The 17,201-nt window shown below is 40.0% G+C and overlaps 1 protein-coding gene across 1 annotated transcript in view; it reads right to left on the bottom strand.

Annotated features, from left to right (window-relative positions):
* Nucleotides 1-17,201, bottom strand: part of ETS1 (ETS proto-oncogene 1, transcription factor) — a 72,069-nt gene that overhangs the window by 9,585 nt on the left and 45,283 nt on the right. The window contains exons 4-6 of the mRNA XM_081333778.1: nucleotides 15,654-15,731; nucleotides 14,731-14,979; nucleotides 10,438-10,698 (exon numbers count right to left, since the gene is read on the bottom strand). Coding sequence (XP_081189904.1) covers nucleotides 10,438-10,698; nucleotides 14,731-14,979; nucleotides 15,654-15,731 — 588 coding nt within the window. The remainder of the gene's footprint in view (nucleotides 1-10,437; nucleotides 10,699-14,730; nucleotides 14,980-15,653; nucleotides 15,732-17,201) is intronic.

The raw sequence follows: 17,201 nt of genomic DNA, 5'->3' as shown, positions 1-17,201 counted from the left end.
AGCTGGCAAGGACAAAGAGATGCCCTTTTTTGCCAAAGCACCTGCCCTCTGGAACACCCTCTCTCCTGAGATTAGGACGACCTAGAACCTACTGGCTTTTCAGAAAGTCTTAAAGAGCTGGCAGTGTGACAGCCCTGGGATCCCTAAGTGTGTGAATTCCCCAGCTTCCTGGATACGATGAAACCGACAGATTACAATATATCTTGACTGCTGTTTGTATTTAGTTTCTTTTTTTGTATCCTGTTTTAATAGTTTTTATGATTGTTCGCCATCCAGAGTCACTGGTTTGAGAGGAGTGGCTATACAAATTGAATCAATCACTCAATCAAACAATCAATAGCAGAACCTATTCTTACAGTTGAGATTGTCCTCAAATTGTCTAATGAGAATGTCCAAATTCTGACAAGTCCCCTTGTCCTAAATTGTCTCACCGCTAACAACAGCTCACTTATTTTAACTCGGCATTCACAGCTTCTGGAGGCAAAGTGTTCCACTGATTAATTGTTCTCACTGTCAGGAAATTTCTCCTTAGTTCTAGGTTGCTTCTCTCCTTTGTTAGTTTCCATCCGTTGCTTCTTGTCCTGCCTTCGGGCGCTTTGGAAAATAGCTTGACTCCCTCTTCTTTGTGGCAGTCCCTGAGATATTGGAAGACTGCTATCATATCCCTCCTCATCCTTCTCTTCATTAGACTAGACATACCCAATTCCAGCAACGGTTCCTTAGATGTTTTAGCCTCCAGTCCCCTAATCATCTTTGATGCTCTCCTCTGACAGCTTGTGATAATATCCCCATGCTGTACATGCCTATTGGGTTGACAGGATGTCTTTCAGGTTTGTGCCTCAATGAAGGAGTTGGATCCTCCTGAAATTGCAGCTGCTGAATAGGAAAATCAATGGGATGTTTGTATAGCAGTTTAGAGCTTTATGTCTTAGTTACCTAGACAGGATTTTGGCATCACTTGCCAAGGGAGGGGCTGTTCTTCCCTCCCACCTGCCCAAAGATGCTTGACCACAACCTGACCTCCATCAGGCTCCTGCCTCCACTTCTTGCCTGCTGCCTCTCCTGACCTTGAATTTTTGTTCCTGGCTGAGTGTTTACCAAGAAGTGATAAAAGGGAGGCAGGTATGAAAATTACTGGCCTCCTTCCAAGGCATGTTGATGCAGGAACAAACTGCACAATCTCACTGAATTTTGTTTTTTTAAAAAAAAAAAACAACAACAACCAAATAAACTCAAGCCAATTGGTGACTATTCATATAAGGAGAGGCAGCGCTGATATTGTGGGTGGATGGAACAGGGGAATTTGAACACGGGTGGAGGGAGACTAATCTCCCTATTAAATCACTTGGTGCTTTAATAGTTCCCTTCTTCTTGGAAAAAGTCAGATTAGGCTCCAAGCAAGAAAGGTCTGGCAGGAGATAGAATTCATTTTTAGATTTATTTATTTTTTTCATCTTCTTCACCTTCAGTTCTGAAGAAACTAAAATCTTGGAATTTTCCTCATTGCCATTTTGGGAGATGCTAACACTGAGCAGTGGCTCAGTGGGTTAGGACGCTGAGCTTGTCGATGAGAAGGTCGGCAGTTTGGCGGGTCGAATCCCGAGTGCCGCGTAACAGAGTGAGCGCCTGTTACTCATCCCAGTTCTGCCAACCTAGCAGTTCGAAAGCACGTAAAAATGCAAGTAGAAAAATAGGGACCACTCCGGTGGGAAGGTAACAGCGTTCCGTGCGCCTTTGGTGTCTAGTCATGCCAGCCACATGACCACGGAGATGTCCTCGGACAAGTGCTGGCTCTTCGGCTTTGAAACGGAGATGAGCACCGGCCCCTAGAGTCGGAAACGACTAGCACGCATGTGCGGGGGAACCTTTACCTTTACCTATAACAAATATACTACTGACTCCATTCTACACAACAGGCTAAGAAACAGTTTGCTAAAGAAGCCACATTTACACAGCACACTAAACCATGCTTGACGAATCATAGCAGTGGAGTTAACAGCGCTAAATCAAAACCAAGAAATGGCTTAATACAAAATGCAAATCCAGTTGTAAGTAGGAGTGTAGATGAGTGGATTTTTTTTTAAATTGTACGCAGCCCAGAGTCACATTTTATAAAATAGATGGCTGTACAACTATGAGGTTTTTTTATTAAGCAATAAATAAATGCACACAATTTGATTAGTTGTTGATAATACGGAACTTGCCTTCTGAATGTTTACGATCCATTTCTTTTTCAGTTGTTCTTATAATTTTTTATACAGAAAGCCTCCCAGAATTGTTTGGAGTTGGGCAGCCTCTGCATTGTTTTAAATAAATAAATAACAACAATTATTCCTTTAACTGAACCTTTGACCAGCATCACTTCCTCTCCCTAGCTTCTTTTGCTCTTAGAATGAATATATTGATGTTATATGAGCCGCATGAAAGTTCTACAAAGTAGAAAGTTCTTTATGAACTAAAAAGTACCTCTGTGAGTGAGAGAAGCAGTCTATAAATTTGGTAAATTAAAATCTGTTGACCTGTATCTTTTTTCTGATTTCCTCTTCTATGCATGCACAGTAACCTGCCTTTAGCCACTTATATGAATCATAACTGCCTATATTAAAAAATGATCTTAACAGAGAGACCTATAACTCTCTTTAAAGCTGGTTTTGGTTTGATCTGAATTGCAGTCTAATTTAAGTTGTAGGTATTCACATATTTTGAATGAGTTTCCCATCCTGGCCCTTTAAAAAGCTGAGCTACTACTTTTGGCAGGCTCTGGGGTCCAACCCAGGCTTTAGAAGGGAAGTGCAAGATGCTCACCTCTTCTTTAAATAGTCTTTCAGCAGTACTTAGAGTAGATTTGACATTTAAAACTCTCTCTTTTATACAACAGTGGTTTCCTCTCTAGGTTTCCAGATATGATGCACTTTTTCATTATTTTTCTGCACTGTTCAGTGGCCCTGCTCAGACACTCACACAATTTTATTTAAGGTCAACTCAATCATGCCTTTTCAATTTCAGTTTCCTTCCGCCATATTCACTGATGTTTGGTGAAGCTGCTGCCCCAAAAAGTGTGTGTTGCTAGCATGGAAATATTCCTAGCTCTCCTGAGCTGCAGTACTGAGAATTTCATTTAGTAAATTGACAGACATAGATTAAAAAAAAAGAATTCACAGACATTGAAGTGGCACAATGGTATCTGGCTTTTCATTCTCCTCCATGGCTTAGATGGAAACTATGCTGTATTTTTTAACAATTAAGAAGAGGGAAAGAAATGAAAAATAGCATGGGGAGGAAGACTACATAGCCAGAAGCTAAAAAAAAAAATGGAGCACCTATAAAATATGCGAGAATGCAAAGAGCATCTCGCCTAATGTCAAGCAGGAAAGGCCAGGTCCACAAATGAAGTTCCAATTAAACTGATGTATTGCTATTCATGTCTAAGCACAACAATCTTCTCAACTAATGCTTAGCAACTGTTTGATGATAGATAAGGGTCAATGGAATTCAAGGGAGTATGTAGGGATTCTAGGCTGATTCCTCTTTTAACTCCACCTCCAGGTTCTGCCACTCCTTCTCCTACACCCAGAGTTTCCTTAGCTCTGGCAACATAAACAATGCTAATTTTCTGGGGTACACCTTGCCAAGCCTGGTGGAACCAGTTTCTACATGCTCCAGCACAGTATGAAGTCAGTCCCCAAAGATCATACATCTCTATTCATTGCAGCCAAAGTTTGATAAAGCTCTCTGTTCCTTCAACTATCTGCCAGATGAACTCAGAACAGAAGCCAAACTCTGATGGGATTATTGGACTTTAAATAGGACCATATCTGTCTCCTGCTCCAAAGAAAAGGAACTCCAAAAAAGCAAATGATGTATATAAATAGGATGACCTCACACATCCATCCAGTCGAAGAGAGAGAGAAGATAAACAACACTGCACGAACAAGAAAAAAAGAATCACCTAGAGTTTTCTTTTTAAAAAATAAAAGTTTTGGATTCCTCTGGTAATTTTAAAGCAAGAGGACAATCAAGCAAAATTTAGACACTGCAACACAAATGTTAGGAGTAAGATTTAAAACCGGTGTGAGATCCCATCAATCAGATGCCAGAAAATTATTTAATCTACCTGAATTATGGCTATTTAACCTCTGCTTAAATATCTACTGTCTACCATTGAAGGTCAAATACGTTGCATTACACTTTATTTAAACAAGTGCAACTGAAGTTGAAATTTATTAAGGATTTTCATTGTTTATTGGCCAGACTAAACAGAGATGGTATCCAAGGTCTGTAAAGACCTCTCCCCTTGATTAATTTTTGTGGAGTCTGCAATGTACTTGATAACTCAAAAGTGTCTTTGTTAAGCTTTATTTAGACATACAGATTCTATATATTATGAAACAGAGAAATCATCTGATGTTGGCATTCTGGGCACAAATAACAATCTGCCTTTTGTGGTGTAACCTTTTGAAATTCAATCAAAAAAGACTCTTCTCAGTCCGAACAGAATCCACCAAGCCTGTTCAATTTGGGAATGGATTGCAAGAAGTCAACCCTTCCGCTCATCACAAGGAAGAGGAAGAACGTCCCAGATTTCTTTCCCCAGTGTCTGCTGACCTTTGTGCTACAGAAAGAGGGTGGCCTAAGAATAGAGCCAGTCAGAGGTGGCTCACATGCTAAATGCAATTCACAATGAATGTCCTTGTCTCGCCGTCATTGTGGTGAAGAACGGCCAATGGGAGATTGTTGCACAAATTAGGAATCCTCTAGCATCACCATGAAAATATGATACATCCAGTGGATTGTGAAGTGGTGACTACACTGGGAACTCTGTTTGAGGAAAGTCCCTTTGGAAAGTGAATATATAATCAGCGGCATATTTGCGAGTTTGGTCTCAGAAGATTCTGCTGGCTATGAGCCTGACCCTATTTTGTTCCTGGTGAACCAGTAGCCTAGTGGGAGACTTTCTGGGAAAGTCTTGTTATAATTTTCTTAGATTTCCGATGTCACTTGATGGCAACTCTCTCCAACTTGTCATCTCCAGATGTGTTAGCCAAAAGAGGCAGATGGCTTGGGAATTCCAGAATTGAATCCAAAACATCTGTATTTCTTTGTTCAGGCATTAAGTGAACAAAGGTCAATGTAAAACTGTAGTTCCCTGCACCGAATTTTCTTAGAAGTTACATCGTTGACTAAAAGAAGAACATGCCTTGCATCTACTGCCTTCTACTACAATGTTGGTGCATTGAGCTGTGGACTCAAGTTGAATGCTAGGAAAACCTCCTTAAAGGTTAAAGCAGTTCAACCGTGGAACCAATAGGTAAAGGTGCTGCTAACTTCCCCTTCACTGCATATGTTCAGGCAGAGACAGGATAGCCATCTATCAGAAATTCTTTATCCTGGGCTCAAGAGATTAGAGTCAATGACATAAGCATACAGCATAAGCATCCCTTTGCTGTATGATGTCACGAATGTAGTAATCCCATTGGCTTTTGAAAAAAAGGCAGTCATCTGCAGGGTTTACCATGCAAAAACTACTGAAGTCCTATATTCTGCTATTTTCTATCCATAATTTGTGAGAGTCCTTCACAGTCAGGAGGAGGAGGAGGAGGAGGAGGAGGAGGAGGAGGAGGAGGAGGAGGAGGAGGAGGAGGAGGAGGAGGAGGAGGAAGCTCAACTAGAACACTAACAGCTTCTAACTCCATTGACTGTTTCTGCACTTATTGTGCAGCCACTGTACTTTAGAGAAAGATTTGTTAAATTGCATGCTTATGGTTTTACTTAGCTGTAACATATACTAGTGATCCTGAAAGTGGTCATTTGCAAAGCAGAGGGTTTTTTTTAATTGTTGTTGCTGTTGTTGTTGTTTTTAAAATGAGAAAACAGCTCTTTTCTGTGGAACAAGGCTTGTGGTTCCTATGTGACAAAATGCTAAGGAAGAGTATTGCACATGAAACTGTCAACAAAAGGGAGATAAACTAGGGGATCTGAAGCAACTATGCAGAAACATGAGTAAGTAAATGATTAGCCTACCCAAACATATCTACCTGTTAATAATTTATGGCCCATCAGCCACTGTCTGGAAAGAAAAAAAAAGCTCCCTTTAAAAATGAGCCAAAGCTGATGTAGCCATCAGAAATTCCTTCTCTTCCCAAGTGAGTTTGCAGATAAGTGAAATTTCCCATTCATGCTCTGAAATTAACTTGGCTGTAAGAAAATCCTACGGCAATCTCATTTTGGTGGGAGGGAAGGAGTGTAGCGTAATGTCTGGAGAGTACATCCTAAGGGTCTTCCTAGCTCTACACCTATACGTATGCTCAACGGGAGAAGTCTACCTTGCAACCTTCTAGAAAATTACTCCAAACTGGACAGAATGAGAGAGAGAGAGAGAAGGGCACATCCCTCCCTTGGGATTTAATTAAAGTCGTTATGAAAGTGAGGAAAAGCAAAGGGTTGTGAAATAAAAAGACGACACTGAAAATTAATACCATTACGTTGTTACACATTTGTCTCTGAAATGGTTTTTCTGAAAAATCGCAACGCTGGCCAACCATGAATGCTAACAGCTAATTTTATTCTCATTTGCAAATGTCTAGCAGGTGTCACTAGAGTAACTCAACCAAAACAAGGATCCATTTTTTGGTCTTCTCCAACAGCCTAAAAGCATTCTCATACTAGAACTTTTAAGAAGTACAATAGGCATGTGCAAAATTTATCAATCCAAAACTTTTGATTTCCCTCTGGATTACATCATTCTGGATTAGTTGGTGGTTCCCCAAAGTACAATCCAAACTGAAAATGGCTTGTGATATTCCAGATATAACTTCCAGATTAGGTTGGCCTCTATCAGAGCAGGTCTACCCCTGTTTGATCTAATCTGCACAACATACAAAGCCAACATGTATTTATTTGCTTTTGGTTCAGTGTGTTGCGTTTACCTAGCCTCTGTATTTATTCAATCACTTTTTGCAGTTTAATATACATTGTTTGAGCCCAGCCATTGTGGTTCACTCCATAAATCTTGGCTGCATAGTTGACCAACCCAATCCTTGCATCTGGCAAGGATTCACACATATGTCAGAGGTGGTCACTGCTGTTTATAGCTTCCTGTATACTTTGTTGCAGTTGTGATGAATTGTGAATTAGACCCATATGTATTTGTTGTACGTATGGATGGGTCTGGCAATTTGATCAATCAGTAATCATGCTGGAGGGGGAGAGGAAATCCAGAAATGTAGTATTTGAGAATGGGAATATTTGCTGATAGCAGTGAATTTTCATTACTTCTTTCTCTAAGCTGTAAGAAATGTTTATCCTTTGCAAACTACCTGATAATATACAAGATAGCTCAGAAAGAAGAGATCTGGGAGTCTGTAAGAGATCTGTATTGCCATCTTTCTGAAATATTTTTTTATTGTAATTATGCTGCTATTGTTGTTGTTGTTGTTGTTGTCAATTTTAGAGATCACCTTTTAGTTGTGTAATTTACAAGTTGGAAAAGTCTAGTTTGACCCAACAGGAATCTGATTTTGATTTTGGTTGTGCCTTCCATGATGGTTGAGTTTACATATTGTGCTATGTCATGCTTTGTTTAACCGTAATTTGAGTAACCTCAATTGACTGGCTTCAAGAAAGACTTAAACCATTATTTAATGATCAAACAATTTTCATATACAGCGGTTAATTTTGCACAACTACCACCCATAGAATTCAGGATCTTTCTTATCGTCTTGCACACCTCTAGAACACATCACTTTTATATTAACTTGGGATTTCCTATTCCATCCTATTTAGGTGGCATTGAATAAACAACTATGGGAAAACATCTGCTTCTATAGATGGACTAGAACTAATTTTAAAAAATACAGATGTGTGAGAAAGGGGATGTTTCAAAGTCTGTCCAAATCATCAACATATATAGCTCCTGATTAAGATGATCTGCCAGATGAACTTTTACAAACTTTTGATCAGCTCTAGTAATAAATGTATGGGTGTGTGGAATAAGTTAGGGTGGGGAGTACTACAACACTTATGAGCAGCCCTGTCAATTTGCCAAAATCGGTTAAGATGTGGAGCATAGATAGCGGAGCTTGTGCCTTTATTGCCAACTTGAGAAAATATCAAAAGCCAAATTGGGTGTCTACCAAAAGCATTACCTTCTCAGCAAAACTGTTATCAGTGGGTTGTGTCTGACTGGTGATTATGAACCGCACAAATAATCTTGCTGTCAGTGAAACTATCAACAAAGTAAAATCTACAAGACTGTTGATCTGTTCTTTCATTTTACTGCAGAGACAAACACAGTGCCATCTTAATTTCCCATAAAACGGAGGGCTTTCAATGATTAAATCAGTATTTCTGAAGATCATTACGTATAACCAAAGTCTGTTTGGTCATTTTTACAACATTTCTATGAGAAAAACTAGCATTATAATATTCATTTCCATGTTACAGTGAAAAAATATGAGAGAATTAAAGACAAAGACACCACTTAGCTAAGGTCACCTGATGAGTTGATAGCCAAAGTGAACCCAAGAACCCTTAGCTTACAGATCTCACTTTTGAAGAACTCTTTTGTCACCCTTTCATCCTTATGGTTTTTCAGGAGTCACAGCCACTGCTGCCTTCTTGTTTTCCACAATACTAATAATCTGACAAATATAACAATTTCTGAATTGGAAGCAAAAGCAACAATAATATGAGACACAGAAGACCATCAAGTGGGAACTAGTATAGCTTGGAGATCATCAAACCAAGAATTGGAATTCTATCAGCAGGACATTGTATTTTGTTATTTTCTCTAGTTCTTTCTCTACTGTCCTGCTGTCTACAGGTACCATGACATCCACTATCCAGACTTTTTTGGTCTTTTTTTATCAAAAATTGTTAATTCAGGGGGTGCTTGCCTAGAAACACAAATGGAACTGTAGAAAAGAAAGAAAAGATAGTACCAATAGCAACACGGGAGCCTTGGATTGAATCCCAAAGCACCACTTGAACACCATCAGCATTGACAAAATCACCGACAGTCAATTGCAAAAGGCAGCTTTACTTGAAACAGCTTACATCCTGTGACAATACTTTCCACAATATCAAACATCTGCCTACCCCAGTTCCTTGGGATGGGTAATGCCAAATCCAGTCTAAACAATTATTTATTATGGTTAATTGCACAATCAGCCAGTTATTTAGACTGGATTTGGACTTGAGTGGCGTATTTCAACCGCAGTCATAGTAACTGCCAAGAAATGACGCTGTCCATGTAACTGTGAGCTACTGTTTCTTTAAGAACTCTCAACAACATAAGTCTAGGAAACAAGTGAATGAGATGATTTACACCAAGTGAATGTGAGCATGCATCCTTGCATTATCCCGACATCTGAAGCAGCTCAATAGAGTTCTTCGATTCATTTCATATCTACCCCACAATCATGGCTAAATGGAGCCTCTCTCCACTCAACCTCAATCAACATCCTACTTTCTGTTCTTTACCTACACTTACTACTTCTACAACCCACAGATACAGTTCATAGCGCAGAACTAAAATGACTAACCACTTCCTCTTGCATATAGCTCCTAAAATTATCTTCCATCTTGCCCAGAGGCACCACATACATGCACACACACTCACAAAGAATTATTAGCCCTATTAAAAAAAACCTCTGCAAATTGAAAGAATTACATTTAGGTGTGGCCTCAAATGCAGCTCCAACTATCTCACCACTGCTGTTAAAGTACAACCTTGAAAGAGATAGGTTTTAATGGTTAATTGTTGGGATGTATGGCCTCTGCAAGGCATACTGTATATTTCAAGCTCCTTCTTCATTCCATCCACGGCATGAAGTTAACAGTAGTCAATCTTAATAGGTTTCTAGGCATCTCTAATGGGATGTGGGTAAAAATGCTTTAAATACTAGGAATATGCAGAAAGTCAGAAAGTATAAAGGCTAGATTAGACCACGTGTGACTGCAAATCTGTAGTTGTGTGAGAATCTAGTCATTCTCGTAGCATATTTATGAACCAAGCTATCACAGTAAATCATAAAAAGGTGTTATTTACATGGGCTTAACATATTTATGTAGATACACCCAATATATTTGTTAACTTAGATTCAGGGAGGTATTACTGTTACTGTTGTACATCCTGCCAATGATAATGACACACGGGTCGTGGTTGTATAACACACCGAACTTGGTGAACAATTTAGCCGACTGCTTTGTAGAATGAACTGAATTATAAACGAACCAAAAGAACAGAGATTGTAGAACATGCTGCGTTTCCCCTCACTTCCAAAGAAATACTAAACCAAAATTTTAAGGAACCACACTTAGCCTGTTGCACAAATGCAACCGCCAGATCCTTGAGACTGACCTAACTGAGCATGTTGTGTGAGTGAACATAGCCACTGAGGAAATGCTTCGATCAGCCACATTTTTCCAGCCTCTTACCTGTGTAACCGGCCAGGGCAGCAGCAGGAATGACAGGTTTGTCCTTGTTCATGTCAGTTCGGTCTCGTACATAGTCCTTGAAAGTGCCTTTGGGCTTGTGGTTGGGCAGAGGAACAGGATAGTCCTCCGAATCAAAGCTATCGTAGGAAGGGACACGCTGGAGACTTTGGAAGGATGACTGGCTGCTCCAGGACTGGGCCAGGCGGTCACAACTGTCATAACTCTCGACACTCTCAAAAGAATCTTGGCCCCCAAGTTTACCTGCAAGGCAAGAAGAAAACGAAGTTCACCCCCAACCCCTCCTCCATTAAGTTGGAGGAGGGGAAAGGAAGCCCAGGCTACAAGTAACCTCTGGCTGCCTGACTACCTGTAGACCTCCAGATCCTCTCCAGCGTTGACTTCAATGTCATGTTTTAATGGGATAGAAAGGAAAAGTCACTCTAAAATATGGCAAGCAATCATTTTAACCATCCTTAATGAAAGATTGTTTTAGCTTCGTTCATCTGCTGACCCAGCTGCATCGTTTCCCCCTTCTTCTTTTTTGCCGCACAGTCACGAGCCTGTCCCTCAAGAGCAGGGGTCTTCAAACTTGGCCCTTTTATGACTCAGCATGCCTGGCTGAGGAATTCTGGGAGTTGAAGTCCACAAGTCATAAAAGGGCCAAATTTAAAGAGCCCAGCTCAAGAGCTTAATGTAGTTCTCAAGACAAAAAGAAGCTGACCCATATTTATGCAACTCCATGGTGAAGGCTTTTGTTGAAGCTGAAACGGAGCCAGACACGAGTATCTTCAGGTGTAGATGTGCCCTGGAGGGATGTTGGCATGATGGGGTAGAAGGGCACTATGCCATGTTGGGTTGTGTCCAAAACAGGTGTAAGGGAGAGGCCTAAGCTGAATGAAATGAGGATGGATCTCATATTGTGTCCATCTGACATTTGCCTCCCAGAGTGTAAATCATATCACTTAATCTTTTCAAGAATTGATAACAGGCCCATTATGTATTCAAGATGGACAGTGAATAATATTTATATGTTACTTATATGTAAGGGTGCAGGTCTATACCTATGTTGTATTTGGTATGTTTTAAATGTGTGATATGTATGTGTACACTTTGAGAGGAAGCAACTAAATTTCATTTTTAATGTGTGCCATTGTGCCCACAGGAAAAAATGATAATAAAGGTTATCTAATCTAATCTTTGTGGAGTCAAGGTTCACAGGGCTGGATCTTTGCCTCTCACTGCTTGAACATGGTCTCCATGCTTTGAACATTTGCACGACCTTTTCTCTGAAATATACTTTCTTCCTATTCAATTAAGGATATTGCTAAACTTGAGAAAAGGACAGTGGATCCTATGGAGGGAAATAGCCCGAAGTACAGCACTGGAGTTACAGTGGAATGTAGTCTGAATTCCAGAGGACAGAGACATCAAGTTTAAATAGTTTGGTTGGAGAAAGAGGGCCAAGTCAGCTCCTCCCTAGAAGTTCTCAGAGTACAGCTCTAATGATGCAAGTAGTCTGCTTTGATTGGGGAGGATTTCTGCCTACAGGTGAGGAACAATAAAGGAAACTTCTTAGAAGTAACTTTGTGTGTCTTTTTTTTTTTTTTGGTTTTTGGAGCTTGACAGGAGCAGAGTCTTACAAGCAGGGCAGAGATTAGAAATGGAAAGTAGTTCAAGCTCAGATTCCATCTCTAGTTCGATCTCCAGTTTCTCCATTTAACGGCAACATGTTGCAAAGAGAAGGAATGACGCATTCATACAGATTACTGAGTTAGATGGAGAAACCACCTGACCTGCTATAGGGAAACCACCAAGCATACAGATTACCACTTCTGCTGCCTATCAAGAAACTTCTCCAAATGTGGTAAGTATCGTCTTTTAGACTCTGGCTTCCATATTCAGGTTTTCGTTTTTTGGTTGGTTTTTTAATATATATATAATCATGCATTTATTTAAACACTTCCAGATTTCAGCTGCATATGCAGAGCCCTCTGTTACAAACAAGGAAAGACCGTGCATTATTGCTTCTTCTTCCTCCTCCTCCTTCTCATCCTCATGACCAAGAGATGTTACCTCAGTCCTGGCAAGCATGAGGGTTATTTTATTTTTGGCTTAAGAGATAAATTCGCCTGAAGTCCAATATGTCAACTCAGGCAACTCTGCCCAGATGGATCACTCTTATTTCAGCTAAAAATCTGAATTCCTACCAAAGCACACAGGTTGAAAAGTGAACAAATAAAACAAAACAAATAAGATCTGACACTGCTTTCTCTGGAATTCCAGTCTATGGCTATTGCTCAACCACTTCAGATTTACTGACAACCTTAACAGCGTAGTAGGATCATTTGAGTTCATTAATTACCAAAACCAGTCTGAAAACAGCTGCTGGGATTGTGCAAGACCGAGGGGAAAAAAATCATTGGCAGAGATGGTGGCAATTAAAGCCTACAGAATAAGTCTCAGAGGTGGAAAGAAGTCTTTGAACTGGCATATTTGCCCTGTTTTGATTTGACCTCCATATCCACCCATCCTCAAAATACATCTAGTAAGAATTTAGATAATGGCAGGAATCACTTGCTTGAGATACTGTAAGCATAGAGAGTCTTTAAAGTCTAAAATTTGGGAGGTGTGTGATGCCTTTCTCATGTAGCATATTTAGAACGCTCAAAAACAAATCTGTGGCTTAAGAAAACAACTCTTCAACAATTTTGTTGGTACAATTTCTTGCATAGCATAACTTAGGAAAAAGTGTCCATCAGTCAAAGGAGATATATCACCTTGCCAAAACAGTGCTATTTATTTATTCATAAACCTGCAAAGTGATCCCCAAGGAGGGATAAATTTGTTAAACAAACAAACAAATCACATTATTTATTTAGTTGGTTGATGTGCTGTAGGGAGCTGTATCCTGTTGACCTTGGCTGATCTCAAAAGAGCTCAACAAGGTCAGTTAGACCAGGATAATACTTGGATGGGAAAACATGAAAAGGGTGTTGGCTACATTGGAAAAATTTAAAAAAAATAAATCCTAGAAGGCAAACCACTTCCAAATAGTTGCCAAGAAAAGTAGATGGATGTTTCCAGACATCTTTCCATTTTTAAACATTGTGTGATATGTGAGCTTAGCTACTGTGGCTTGATCACAGTGTGAACTCAACTAACTGTAACATATTCCAAAAACCTTGCTCAAATCATAGCTTTAAGTCAGGGGTCTTCAAACGTGGCCCTTTTATGACTTGTGGAATTCAAGTCCCAGAATTCCTCAGCCAGCATGCCTGGCTGAGGAATTCTGGGACTTGAATTCCACAAGTCATAAAAGGGCCATGTTTGAAGACCCCTGCTTTAAGTGACATAAAATCCCTGCCAGTATTGTGACTGGACACCAATAGCTGAGCTGTGGTTTGTTCATTGGTTTGTTGGTTTTTGTGCTGGGAAAGAAAATAGCCCAAAAGGCTGAGTTGGTAACCTATTATGGAAAAAAATAAAATCATCTCAACCCCACTGTAAAGTATAGGCAGGGGTGTCTTGGAATCAGAACTAGGCAAAGAACAATGTCAAATCCAATTTATTATTGAACAAGAAAATCTGTCATAGGTCTGGGGTATATATTAAAGGTATGATGGGGGTGAGAATGGATTGATAGGTATGTACATGTTTGAAGCCAAGTCATTCATCCCTATCTGCAATAGTGTCCTCATTTGAGTCAGAAGTTACAACAAATATGTTCCCCCCTGAATTTTGACACAATACAGTCCACCTTGTCAGGGTGGCTACTATGACCGTTGCAAGAAATTTTGTCAATAGCCTTTGCCAGTTCCAGATTCCTCAAGATGTCTTGGACTATGACTTCCAGAGTTAGTAGCTGGGGAAGACTAGGTTAGAACACTTCTCCCGTAGTGACCTTAGGCATACTATACCATCTTTTAGAAAAAGTTACTAGCAACAACAATAGTAGTAGCACTTAAACGTATATACCTCCCTGTAATGCTTCACAGCACTCTTTGGGTGGTTTACAGTGTCAATATCTTGCCCCCAACAATCTGGGACCTCATTTTATCGACCTTAGAAAGATGGAAGTCTGAATCAATCTTGAGCTCCATTAGGACTGAACTCCAGACTGTGGGCAGAGTTAGCTGACAATACTGCACTCTAACCACTAAGCCACCAGGGCTCATTAAAGGCTCACCAGCAGAATGCAACCATGAACTCTATCTGAAGATGTTGTTGGCAATACCAGGAATGGAACAGATGGCCTAAATAAAGAGGCCTTTATTATCTATTGGTCTACACTACCTCGGCTGGCACGCCCCATGCACATGTTATCCGGTGTTATGACTTCCTGTTTGATTGTGAAGTAGTCTGTTGGCAAGGAGTCCATCTGCACTGGGTCACGAAGAATGACTGATGGATACTCATTCTCGTATTTGAGAGATAGGAGCTCCTCGGAGCTGATTGGATGAAGAGTCTGGTAGGACTCTGTGATGAAGCTGGGCTCAGAAAACTCTGATGGAGGCACACACTGGGCATGCTCAATGCCATAACCTGCAAGGAGAAAAATGATGTGAAGTGGTGATCCAGGTTTTTAGGGACCTGCAGAAGGACACAAGTAATGGGAGGGAGGGAGGGAGGGAGGGAGGGAGGGAGGGAGGGAGGGAGGGAGGGAGGGAGAGAGAGAGAGAGAGAGAGAGAGAGAGAGAGAGAGAGAGAGAGAGAGAGAGAGAGAGAGAGAGAGAGAGAGAGAGAAAGAAAGAAAGAAAGAAAGAAAGAAAGAAAGAAAGAAAGAAAGAAAGAAAGAAAGGGGGGAGAGAGAGAAAGAAAGAAAGAAAGAAAGAAAGAAAGAAAGAAAGAAAGAAAGAAAGAAAGAAAGAAAGAAAGAAAGAAAGAAAGGGGGAGAGAGAGAGAAAGAAAGAAAGAAAGAAAGAAAGAAAGAAAGAAAGAAAGAAAGAAAGAAAGAAAGAAAGGGGGGAGAGAGAGAAAGAAAGAAAGAAAGAAAGAAAGAAAGAAAGAAAGAAAGAAAGAAAGAAAGAAAGAAAGGGGAGAGAGAAAGAAAGAAAGAAAGAAAGAAAGAAAGAAAGAAAGAAAGAAAGAAAGAAAGAAAGAAAGAAAGAAAGAAAGAAAGAAAGAAAGAAAGAAAGAAAGAAAGAAAAGAAAGAAAGAAAGAAAGAAAGAAAAAAAAAGAAAAGAAAAGAAAAGAAAAGAAAAGGAATTGGACTTACTAATGAAGTAGTCGGATGTATAGCGAGATTCTGGATAGGCAGTATTTATTCCATTTGCTGGATATGGCTTGATCTCTTCTATATGAAATAAATGAAAGGGAATATCTCAATTATTCACCAACAATACAACTGGTGTCTGTGTGTGTGTGTGTGTGTGTGTGTGTGTGTGTGTGTGTGTGTGTGTAATTTTCTTGAGTGCCAAACATTATGCAATTTTCTTATGTTACTTTAGAAGAGCCTGTTAAGAAACTGTGACGGATGCAAAGTCATCACACACCATGGTGATGAGTATGTCAAATGGGCACATGAAGAAAAAAATTATGGAAACACTGTTGAACATTGAAAGTGGTAGTTACCAAGAAATCTGTTATGAAAATGCAAGATGTGAACCATAAAGGCATGAATCCCTGTGGAGTCCAGTGGTGTGCATGTAAGCATGGCTTTCCATGACACAAACATCTGTATTAAAATTTGTATTTCCAAGACTTTACCTATGTGGCATTTATTGTTTTAAACAGCTTGAAGGTTCTGACTGCAATAAGGATAGCAGACTGGTGCAGGCAATATAGTTTGAGCACAGTTCCCATAATCACCAGCCATATGCCAAGCTGGCTAATGAAAGCTAAACACGAGAATTGTCCTCCTTAAGTTCTATTCAACAAATGTTGATATAGTTACATGCCTTACAGTTGTGTAACAAGATTTTTCATCATTTTTTTTTATCAGACTAAGAAAGCTGTTTGTAGCTGGCAGCTACATCTTCTGAGTAAGCCCTTTGGCACGGTCTAGTCATATTGCAAAATGACTGAATATTTTATTTATTTATTTTGCTTTAATTTGACGATTGTTCCAAACTGTGAATAAGGAAAGCATCATGCCCCAATGCAAGGAAATCAAGTCATTATTCATCTGCTTGTTAACAAATTTCATGGAGGGAAAACCGCCGTCTGCCAATTTGATGAGTTCCCTTTCTACCCCCTTACCTAAATCGTTTATGAAGACATTGAAGAGAACTAAGACAGAACCTTGGGATACCCCGCTGCTTACTTCCCTCCATGTAATTTGTTAGCCAACCAACAGAATAACAAAATTCTGTTATTCGGCAGGAGGATCTCAAGGAATTGGGGGGGGGAATCTAGAAAAAGATCTCAGTGGTCTATGTGGTTCACGAACTCCTGTGCCCAATATCAGCTTGACTAAGCCAGATTATACTGAGCAGCATGTCCTAGTGCCATAACTTCAAAAACATTTACGGAAGCAAACACAAAGAACTGCATGGTCAAAGTAATCAAGATGGCCAGGATCAAACATTCTGCCCTGTCCTGATTACTTTTACGATCAGCCTTCTGGCACGCTTAGCTATTTCAAAACATTTCAGTCACAGGTGACTCACCTACCACAGGCTGTCTAACAGAGACAGAAAAGGCATCAGGCAAGGACATATATTCTGACATATATTTCAGAATACTCAAAATTAATTCCTTTCCCTTCCCCTTCCCCTTGCCCTAAAATAAACTCTTGTCCCTCAGAGTCAGCAGTGCCCTCTCG

Source organism: Vipera berus, assembly GCF_964194415.1.
Source record: "Vipera berus genome assembly, chromosome: 8".
NCBI lineage: Eukaryota > Metazoa > Chordata > Lepidosauria > Squamata > Viperidae > Vipera > Vipera berus.
The sequence above is the reverse complement of the archived record's forward strand: the minus strand, read 5'-3'. Positions and strand labels throughout refer to the sequence as shown.